At 40.6% G+C, this 11,108-nt stretch overlaps 1 protein-coding gene across 1 annotated transcript; it reads right to left on the reverse strand.

Moving 5' to 3' along the window:
* Positions 1–33: 33 nt before the first annotated feature.
* On the reverse strand, positions 34–5,947 carry LOC127181122 (trichohyalin). The gene is made up of 8 exons (XM_051135673.1): positions 5,675–5,947; positions 3,589–3,729; positions 3,159–3,359; positions 2,894–3,081; positions 2,515–2,728; positions 671–769; positions 501–568; positions 34–424 (listed from the first exon to the last, which is right to left on the reverse strand). The coding sequence occupies exons 1-8, from the start codon at positions 5,945–5,947 to the stop codon at positions 271–273; spliced, it is 1,338 nt and encodes a 445-aa protein (XP_050991630.1). The 3' UTR covers positions 34–270.
* Between the last annotated feature and the right edge of the window lie 5,161 nt (positions 5,948–11,108).

Consider the following 11,108-nt stretch of genomic DNA (forward strand, 5'->3'; position numbering starts at 1 on the left):
GTGTTTTTGTTGACATCTTTTGTAAGAAATGCACTGAGAATTTTCTCTTTCATGGCTTCCATTGTGCTAAATTACTTCTTGTGAATCAATTTACTCAATTTTCTAAACCACAGGGATACAATGCCATTAGTTTTAGATGTTAGCATAACATTTCAAGTGTATTTTGTAGGTGAAAAGATTTATAAAATTAAATTTAGGTAAGATAAATCTAGTAGATGTTTACAACCAATACTTTGTTTGGGCAGTATATCTTAAACTAGATTTTCACATTCATTCCTCATCAGTGGGAATCCAGAAATATTCCACTTTCCTGTTTCTCCTTGAAAATCCAGATTCATGGGTATCTGCCATTGGTGCCAGCTCGCTGAAGTGGGCTGGGCCGGTGTCCCGTCCAACTCGAGGTGCGGCAACCCTAAACATTGTCCTGCTGAACAGATGAGACAAATTAGCAGTCTATACATTTACTAATCAAAGGTTAGCCTTTGATACATAAGACCTACCTCCCTGAACTCCTCTCTGAATCATCACTGTTGAGGTCAGGTGTGGAGATGTACACAGGGTCTCCTTCCTGTTGGATGTATGTTGTTTAATGCTATTATCTAGTACAAAATCAAAGTGTTTACACTTATTTTGATGATAATGTGTAGAAATGACAGGTAAAAAAAATTACCGTGAAGTTCCTTGGTGTGCCATCTTGATTTTTCAGGATCTTAACCCTCTGGTCGCTTTCAGTCATACACAGGAAGTAGCTCTTAATATTAGCTTGACACTGAAGTGAGATAAAAGGATGTGTTATTGTACTATTAATTTAGAAAGTTTAAACAATCATTTCATAAGACAGTGGTAGTTCCATTTTGAAAATACATTTTCAGGGTTATTTCTTTAAGATTTTTATTCTATGTATTAGGGATAATTAGGCACAATATTATCAGACCGATATTGGAATCGGCCAATAATGGCTTTTAATGTAAATATCAGAATCGGCCTGATATTAAAAATTATGCCAGTATGTCTTGCCCATGAGAGGAATAACTCACATGTGCTCAGGGTGTGCTAGCTTTTAATTCCATAAGGGGCGCTGTTGCCTACTTCTAATAAAATTAAAGTGAAATACACAAATAACATTTAGACTGTGTTTCTGATTAAATAAAGCAATAATTGATGTCATAAAATTGAGTATATTTTGATTTAAAGGTCAGAAGCTATAGCTTACATGAAACATGCCGTTTCATATTTTAGTGGAAACTGTAATTCTTTGTTCAAGATTCTTTGATTAATTTAAATAATTTCAAATAAGAATTTATTTGAAATAGAAATATTTTGTAACTTTGTAAATGTCTTTATTCTCACTATTGATCAATTTAATGCATCCTTGCTGAAAAAAAAAATAATAATTTCAGTAAAAAGGGTGTGTTATATAATATCTTTATATAATATTATATATGAATTTATTTCACTTCATATTTGGTGATTTGTTGATTTTAAATGATTAGTTCACTTCCAGAATAAAATGTCATCCAAGATGTTAATGTCTTTCTTTCTTCGGTCGAAAAGAAATTAAAGTTTTTGAGGAAAACATTCCAGGATTTTTCTCCATACAATGGCTTTCAATGGGAGGCAAGAGGTTGAAGGTCCAAAGTGCAGTTTCAATGAAATTGTCAACGTGAATACGTAATGTGTGAAGTCGTGGACACAGAGCTACTGCAAGATGAGCATTTGTGATTAAAAAAAAGTATATATTTTTTTTTTTTAGAAAATGACCGTTTGACTAGATATGATCCTTATTTCTCAGCTGGGATCATGTAGAGCCCTTTGAAGCTGCATTATAACTGCATTTTGGAGCTTCAACCCATTGGCTCTCATTGAAACGCACAATATGAAGAGAAATCCTGGAATGTTTTCCTCAAAAACCTAACTGAAGAAAGAAAGACATGAACATCTTGGATGACATGGTGACCAAACTGTCAGTAAATGTGACCCTGGATCAAAAACCAGTCATAAGGGTTAATTTTTTAAAATTGAGATTTATGCATCATCTGAAAGCTGAATAAATAAGCTTTCCGTTGATGTATGTTTGTTAGGATAGGACAATATTTGGTCGAGATACAACTATTTGAAAACCTGGAATCTGAGGGTGCAAAAAAATCAAAATATTGAGAAAATCGCCTTTAAAGTTGTCCAGATAAAGTCTTTAACAAAGCATATTACTAATCAAAAAATAAGTTTTCATATATTTACAGTAGGAATTTTACAAAATATCTTCATAGAACATGATCTTTACTTTATTTCCGAATGGTTTTTGCCATAAAAGAAAAATCAATACTTTTGACCCATACAATGTATTTTTGGCTATTGCTACAAATGTACCCCAGTGACTTAAGACTGGTTTTGTGGTCCAGGGTCACAAATATTTATTCTGTGAGTGAACTAATCCTTTATGAGAAAAACGACTATAATAATTGATGGTAAAATTCTCTCAATTAAAGAAGAGACTCTATAGTCAAGAGGACATACTGCTTTGGTCTGTCTCAGAGACTTAAGTTCTTCCTGGGCTCTGATGACTTCTGCCAGAGCTTGGTGTTTCTCTCTCCAGCTGAGACACTCCCTGGTGCGATCTTCCCTCTCCCGCTCAGCTAAATGTCTTTCCTGCTCAGCTTCCTGCTGGGCTTTATTGGCCCTTTCTCTCTGCTCTTCAGACACCAGAGCTCTGCGTCTGGAGTTCACCTCCCTACAGAGAGAGAGAGGATGACAGTGACAGACAGCATCATGAAGCAGACTATTGCAATTTAGTTTTTATTGCCTTATAATGGCCTGAATCCTGTCACGCCAGGATCCTTTCACAATGCTTGTATTACTAAAGATAAATGGCATTACTGAATGCTTTTGAGCTTACTTTTCCATTATCTTCACATTCTCCTCAGTCAGCTCCTTCAGTTTGTGTCGTAACGTGTTCCTCTCGTCTTCCAGTATTCTGTTCCCCTCATGGAGAGCCTGCTTTTCTCCTGACACTCTGTCTAGTTTTAGCTTGGTCTCAAAGTAATTCTTTTCAGCTTGTGCTAAAAGCAGCTGGACATCATTGTGCTATGGATGACAGTATGAATGAATTCAGTGGAGCTGTGTGTATTTGCATTATTTTGCGTATGATATTGTATCTGTACCTCTTTTTTCAACATATGTAGATCTTCACTGAGCCGTGTTTTGTCAGCTACTGCGAGATCTTTTTCTTGCCTGCTGTCCAGTGCCCGGGCCTCCGCCAGCGCCCTGCTCTTGTCCGCCTCTGCTCGTCCTCTATCAGCATCCTCAGCGGCCCTGGAACACAGTGTCGCCCTCTGCTGGCTGAGATGGAGCTTCTGTTTTAACTAATTATTACAATGGAATAAAGAGACAAACATGGTTTTAATTAAGAGTATAATGATTAGAAATACATTATTATTATTCGAGTTGTTCTTATTTTCCATCAAACCGTTAAAAGTTACAACACTGACAGCATCAAAGGCAGCAGAAGTGCTGCTAGTCTACTAGGTTAGTGTAAATTAAACTAGTCTATTCTCTTGTTCTTCTACATTGTCTATGATTCCAGATGCACACCTCTTTAACTTGGGCCTGGAGTTCCTGGTTGAGATTGCGTAGGTTTCTCATGGTGAGCTCACTCTCAGTCCTCATCATGATCCTTTCCATGTGAATTTCATTAGACAGATACTTGTTCTCCTTTTTTAAGTCTTCACATTCCTGAACAACACAGATACAGTGGCAATGAGGGACTGTGTGCATCCAGGAAGGCACAAAAATATTTTGAATAATGTTTCAGCCTTCTCAGATTGCTGAAAATTCTATAAGGTATTATTATAATATATTTTTAATCATTATTTATTACAAACACATTGTTATTGAACTGATCACTTGTCAAGTTGATTGTTGTCACTGAGGGTATGTATTTACATACAGTGCAGTGTTATTTTAGTATAATTGAGATATATTTTGAATCAGTTTGTATTTGTATATTTTCACATTTTCAATTTTCATTTTAATTTTAGCTAAATGTATATACAGTTGAGGTCAAAGGTTTATATACACCTTGCAGAATCTGCAAAGTGTTATTTATTTTACCAAAATAAGAAGGAATCATAAAAGTGCATGTTGTTTTTTATTTAGTACTAACCTGAATAAGATATTTCAGATGTTTACATATAGTCCACAAGAGAAAATAAGTTGAATTTATAAACATAACCCTGTTCAAAAATCTACATACACTTGATTCCTAATACTGTGTTGTTACCTGAATGATCAACAGTTGTGCATTTTTGTTCAGTGATAGTTGTTCATGTGTCTTTTGTTTGTCCTGATCAGTTAAACTGTCCGCTGTTCTTCAGAAAAATCTTTCAGGTCCCACAGATGATTTGGTTTTCCAGCATTTTTGTGTATTTGAACCCTTTCCAACAATAACTGTATGATTTTGAGATCCATCTTTTCACACTGAGGGACTCATATGCGACTATTACAGAAGGTTCAAATGCTTACTGATGCTCCAGAAGAAAAAACGATGCATTAAGAGCCTGGGGTGTAAACTTTTGAACAGAATGAAAATGCGTACATATTTCTTATTTTGCCTAAATATCATATATTTTCATTAAGTATTGCCCTTCAAAAGCTACAGTAGATACTTACATGTTTCCCAGAAAACAAAATAAGTTAAATGTACTTTGATCTTCAAATTCAGAAAAAGTTAAATTTACCCTGATCTTCATATTAAAAAGTTTTCACACCCAGCTTGTAATGCATAATTTTTCTTTCTGAAGCATCAGTGAGTGTTTAAACGTTCTGTAATCATTGCATATGAGTCCCTCAGTTGTCCTCAGTGTGAAAAGATGGATGTCAAAATCATACACTCATTGTTTGTTGTAAACCCAAAAATGCTGAAAATCCAAATAATTTTTGGGACCTGAAGGATTTTACTGAAGAACAGCGGACAGTTTAACTGTTCAGGACAAAGGACTCATGAACAACTATCACTAAACAAACAAACAACATCAACAAAAAACAGCTGTGGATCATTCAGGTAACAGCACAATATTAAGAATTAAGTGTATGTAAACTTTTGAACACGGTCATTTTTATAAAGTCAGCTCTTATTTTATCTTGTCGACTATATGTAAACCTCTTTTACGTAAAATATCTTATTCAGGTCAGTACTGAATAAAAATAACATGCATTTTATATGATCCCTCTTATGTTGGTAAAATAATTAACATTCTGTATCGAATAACGTTTATTTTATTTAAGTAATGAAAATGTTTTTCATGGTTGCACTTTTAGTTTTAGTTAACTATAATAACCCTAAATTGATGACAGATTTTTTTTTTTTTTTTTTTTTGTGCACTCTCTTTAACTTAAAAAGAAAAAAGCAAAAGGCAAAATATATAAATTGGGGGCGGGGGTGGGGGGGGTATCTTGCAGTGAAAATGACTTGTTTACAAACTGATTTTCTACATGTCATTTACAATGTTCTGAAACATGAGCCCCAAGCCAGAATAATTGAGAAAGACCTCAAATGCAAATACAGAATTTACAGAATACAGAATGTGTGTGATCCAGTAAAATACACCCTAATGTTCTGAATGTGCCCACAGGACATTGTCCTAATGTTCTCCATCATATCAGCAGACTTAGCACCTACCTTCCTCTTCCTCACTAGTTCTCCCTGCAGGTGGTTGATCTGCAGGAAGGAGCCGCTGGCACTCAGAGCACTCACGGGTCGGACTGCACGTACAGGTCTTCGAGGAGGGTGCGTGGGTTTCGAAACTCCTTTAATCTCCTCGATGCTTTCGAATCGGCCGCTCATGTTGTTGCTGCTGTGAGAAAGGGACCTAAAAGTACCGCTGTCTGAAGCAGGTGTCTTCAGTGAGGTCAGAGCCTGGAGCTCTCCATGAGAGCTGGCCCTTAGGGTCATCGTTCTGACTGGACTCTGAAACCAGATTCGAACTTCAAACCTTGAGCCGTTTTGAAATGTTTATTCCTCCTGCTGACCCAAAGTCCCTGTAGACGTGAATGCAATGGGAACTAAGGAGACTCACCAACATGCAGCCTAGTTCAATTATTTATGAGGAAATGTTATACCAACTCACAGGGAGCAGAAACTCTATGCTACCACAAGGGATCAAACACAGCTCATCTCATCCTTGACTAATTGCACCATAGTGCCTCTCAACATCCTGAAATGAGCTGGTTAGGGTTAACAGAATATTGGTAATGATGCCAGGACAGAAGATTAGATTTTCTGAAGAAAATGTCTGGTGACTGGTGCTTACCAAGAACATCTTGCTAGCAAGATGCTAGAGTGTTGTTGATAGTTCCTGAAAAACTACATCAGTATAAATGTTGGTGTCCATAACAGGACACCTCTCCTTAAAATAAACCACAATATTTGAAGTATCATTCATGTTTGTACAATACTTAAGTTCAGTGCTTATGGTTATTTAGCAAGCCCTACTGTTTAATAAATTGTACACAGGCCTCTGAAATACTCAATTCCCATTGGTCAGTCATGCCATTTAGTGGTCTGATAGTGGTTATTTCCTTTGCCGTCATCAATGGCAACTGGCGCCATCTTACATCTCAGGTATTGATTGTAGTAAAAATGACCTCAGATGATTTTACCTATTGTATCCACTGACGTTCTTATTCTTCTTTTTCTTCCGCTCTGGAAGTCTATGACAGCCCATAGAACCTCTTGCAGAAAAGTTATGAAATTTGGCACACTGATAGAGGACAGTTTCATCATTAACCACCGCAAGTTTGGAGTCTCTAACTCAAACTCTGTAGCGCCACCACTTGTCCAAATTTTCACTTATGTTTATGCTAATAACTTTTGAACCATAAGGTCTAGAATATTTTTTTTCCCACTGAATCCTTACATTTTAAAAATTTAAGTAATCATAAGGTCAATTTGCTATTTTTAATAGTTCGAAAAACATACTTTTTCGAACTCATCCTAAACAGTTTGTCTGATTTTCACCAAAATTGGCTCAGATCATCTTTAGACCGTGCTGGCGAAAAGTTATGGAATTCGAATTAATTAGTCACACTGTTCTCAAATAACACGTAAACAAATTTAATGGAGAGCATGCAAAAATGAGTGTAAAGCTGTATCTCCAGAGACTAAACTTTGTGCGTGTTATAACAACCATGACCTGAGGCTAACTGCACTATTTCGGCGCAGCGCCACCTAGCGGTTGGGAGAAATGAAAAATAGCTACTTTTGCTTAGAACTTCTGAATGGTTTGGCCAATGGTTTCTTTAGATTCGGTGCAGCATGCCGAGTCAAACCATACCCAATTGTCCCATATCAGCCATTTTGGATTTTGTTGTAAAATGCTATTTTTTATGAATGCTTCGGTGTTTCGTTACGAAACTCCGTATGTGTCTTTGGCACCATGTCCTGATGGTACTGAAAACTTGTGGTCAAAAGTTATAATGAAAATTCTCACATTCTAATAACTTTTGTTTAAATTAGCCTGTTGTAATTAAACTGGTCTCAATTTACTTTTTGGGTCATGCCGAGAACATAGATACCAATTTTGCCATAGTCAGCTGACTAACCGGTCTGTCATTTTAATTTATGTTGAAAATCTACTTTTTTTAACTCCTCCGGATCAGCTTTAGACCGTGCTGGCAAAACGTTATGGATTTTGTGTGAATATATGAAACTTATCGATTAACGCATCAATGAATTTGCTGGAATGATGACAAACTGTGTCTGAGGCTGTATTTCTGCAAAGTTTTTACATACTTACACCAAACTTTGCGTGTGCCATTGTCACCTCACACTGACCATGCCACATTAATTTTGTAACAGTGCCACCTATTGTTCAAAAGTGATAAACCATTCATTAACCATTAATAATGATATTTCCAAAAATGCTAATAACTTTTACATTAGCCTATTGTAAAATATCTCTTGGATCATGCCAAAAACATAGATATCAATTTTCGCCATAGTCGGCCGAACTTTCTGACTGCCATTTTGATTTATGTTTAAATCCAACTTTTTCAAACTCCTCCTAGACTGTTGGTCCGATTTTCACCAAAATTGAGTCAGATCATCTTCAGACCATGCTGGCAAAAAGATTTGGATTTTGTGTTTTAGCACTGATACAAATTTGAGGCATGATGCCAAACTGACTCTGAGGCTGTATCTCTTCAAAGCTTTGACATATTGATACCAAACTTTATGTATGCCATTGTCACCTCACAGTCAAAAGTGGTCAAAAGTGATGACCCAAGGGTCAAAAGTGATGACCCATTAAATCATATTACTAGTCATTGTATTTATGATTTTTCAACCATTTTGTCTAAAATGATCCTAAAATGGCTTTAATTACTTTAATTGTTGCAGTTGGTCTGATGCTCCGTGCCATGCTTAGCTCCTCATGTTGCCTCTGTTGTGCTTGGCCCCTTAATTGCTGCTTGCAGCTATATTTATTATTGCACTCAGTACTGGTCCTAGACTTCTGGGGGCCCTAAGTAAAATTTTGTCAGGGGCCCCTGTTGATTCTTATTAAGTCTTTCCCTGCCAGTGTTTTTGAAAAAAGTAGCCATCCACTGCTAGCATTTTTAATCATTCTCACTAAAATTTCATGTCCAAAATGTAATAAAAAAGCAACACTTTGAGAAAAAAAAAAAAAAAAAAAAAGTCTTTCACAGTTCAAAATGCTTTTTTAATTAAGTATTGAGTTCGTCCAGCAAGAGTCTGTATATTACGAAAATCATGTTACAGTAGCACCACATGGATGTGTCGTGGTACACTTATGAATGTGCATCGTAGATGAAATTGTTGAATAACGTCATTATATTTGTTTTCTTTGCACACAGAAAGTATTTGTCACAGGTATGTCGTCGTGTGCGAGAATGAACAGGAGGAGAGCGGAATCCAATAATTGCAAGTTTATTAAACAATCCAAAAAGAACAGGAACCGAGGGAGAACAGCAGAGACCAGCAACCACAATGAAACACTCTGTGAAACAATACAATCACCGACAAAGACCAGGGGCACCACCAAACTTAAATACACAGAAACAGGGGAGTGGTCACAAACGAGGAAACGAGGGGAAGTACAAATAAGGGCAAGACTGAACCAAAAGAACAAACCTAAGGGGGGGAAACCTGGACTAAACCAAAACTAAACAAACCAAGGGGGGAGACAAAGACTAAACCAAACACTAGAAACACAAGGGAAAAACACTAGGAAAAAAAACGAGACAAAACAGAACATAACCCTGACATTACCCCCCCCTCCTACAAGGCGCGACTCGCGCCGTAACACACACTGGGGTGGGGGGGGTGGGTGCTCTGGAGGCCGGTAGGCAGGGACACAGGAGGCACCGGATGTGGAGACGGCCTCCAGGGCGGATCAGGGAGTTCAGGGGCCCATGGCGGGTCTGAGGATTCGGGGAGCCATGGCCAAGCACACAGTCCTTGTGGCCATGGCGGGTCCAGGGGTTCGGGAAGCCATGGCCGGGTAAACAGTTCAGGAGGCCATGGCTGAACAGGGAAGTAGCCCCCCCCCCAAAATTTTCTTGGGGGATTTTATGGTTCTGACAGCCCTAGGGAGCGCTGGATAAGGTGCTGGCTCAGGAGGGCGCACTGGAGGAAGAGCGCGCGCAGACTCTGGAGGGCGCGCTGGAGGAGGAGCGCGCACAGACTCTGGAGGGCGCGCTGAAGGGCGTGCTGGAGGAGGGGGGCGCGCAGGAGGGCGCGCTAACGGAGGAGCCGACTCAGGAGGGCGCGCTGACTCAGGAGGGCGCGCTGACTCAGGAGGGCGCGCTGACTCAGGAGGGCGCGCTGACTCAGGAGGGCGCGCTGACTCAGGAGGGCGCGCTGACTCAGGAGGAGGGCGCGCTGACGCTGACTCAGGAGGGAGGAGCCGACTCTGGAGGGGGCGCGCAGGAGGGCGCGCTAGGGCCTCCCTGGGCAGGCGCAAGCGCTGCGTCACGGCCTGGGACCTGGGGAGAGCAGGGATAGAGGAGGTGAACAGAGGAAGGGGAGAAGCAGAGAGTTTATGGGTTGACGCCGCCCCCATAGGAGGCTCTACAGCCGGGGCTGACACCTCTGGGGGCATGGGCGCGGCTTCTCTGGTGGAAGAGAGTACAGTCATGGCTTGACTCGGCTCAGGAACTACAGCCATGGCTTGACTCGATTCAGCAGCTACAGCCGTGGCTTGACTTGACTCGGGAAGTATAGCCGTGGCTTGACTCGATTCAGCCGCTACAGCCGTGGCTTGACTCGACTGGGAACTGCAAGAGTGGCTTGACTTGACTCAGGAACTGAACACTCGGCCGCTTGAGAAGCCGAGCTTGACTTGACTCGGCCGCTTGACTTGACTTGACTCGCCGGCCCCTTGACTTGGCTTGACAGCTCGGCCGGGCTGACACCTCTGGGGGCATGGGCGCTTGACTTCTCTGGCCGCTTGAGAGTACAGTCATGGCTTGACTTCTTGGCTCAGGAACTACAGCCATGGCTTGACTCGATTCAGCAGCTACAGCCGTGGCTTGACTTGACTCGGCCGCTTGGCTTGACTTGATAGCCGTGGCTTGACTTGACTTGACTCGGCCGCAGCTTGCTTGCCGCCGCTTGACTCTTGACTCAGGAACTGCAACAGTGGCTTGACTGACGACTCGGCCGCTTGACTTGACCGACTTGACTTGACTCGGCCGCTTGACTTGACTTGACTCGGCCGCTTGACTTGACTTGACTCGGCCGCTTGACTTGACTTGACTCGGCCGCTTGACTTGACTTGACTCGGCCGCTTGACTGACTCAGGAAGTGGAGCTGTGTCTTGACTTGACTGACTCGGCCGCTTGACTTGACTTGACTCGGCCGTGACTTGACTTGACTCGGCCGCTTGACTTGACTTGAAGTGGAGCTGTGTCTTGACTGGCAGCCGTGACGTGACTTGACTCAGCCGTGACGTGACTTGACTCAGCCGTGACTTGACTTGACTTGACTCGGCCGCTTGACTTGACTTAGCCGTGACGTGACTTGACTCAGCCGTGACGTGACTTGACTCGGGTAACACAGTTGCAACTTGGCTGGACTCCGAAATTTGACTGAA

Source organism: Labeo rohita, chromosome 18, assembly GCF_022985175.1.
Source record: "Labeo rohita strain BAU-BD-2019 chromosome 18, IGBB_LRoh.1.0, whole genome shotgun sequence".
Lineage (NCBI taxonomy): Eukaryota > Metazoa > Chordata > Actinopteri > Cypriniformes > Cyprinidae > Labeo > Labeo rohita.

Excerpts from the sequence above, each read along its gene's own strand:
- LOC127181122 (XM_051135673.1), bottom strand. The coding sequence starts at position 5,947 with ATGACCCTAAGGGCCAGCTCTCATGGAGAGCTCCAGGCTCTGACCTCA. Across the intron at positions 3,360-3,588 it reads TCCAGGCCCAAGTTAAAGAG|TTAAAACAGAAGCTCCATCT; the intron begins GTGTGCATCTGG and ends TGTAATAATTAG. Across the intron at positions 770-2,514 it reads CTCTGAGACAGACCAAAGCA|TGTCAAGCTAATATTAAGAG; the intron begins GTATGTCCTCTT and ends ATCTCACTTCAG.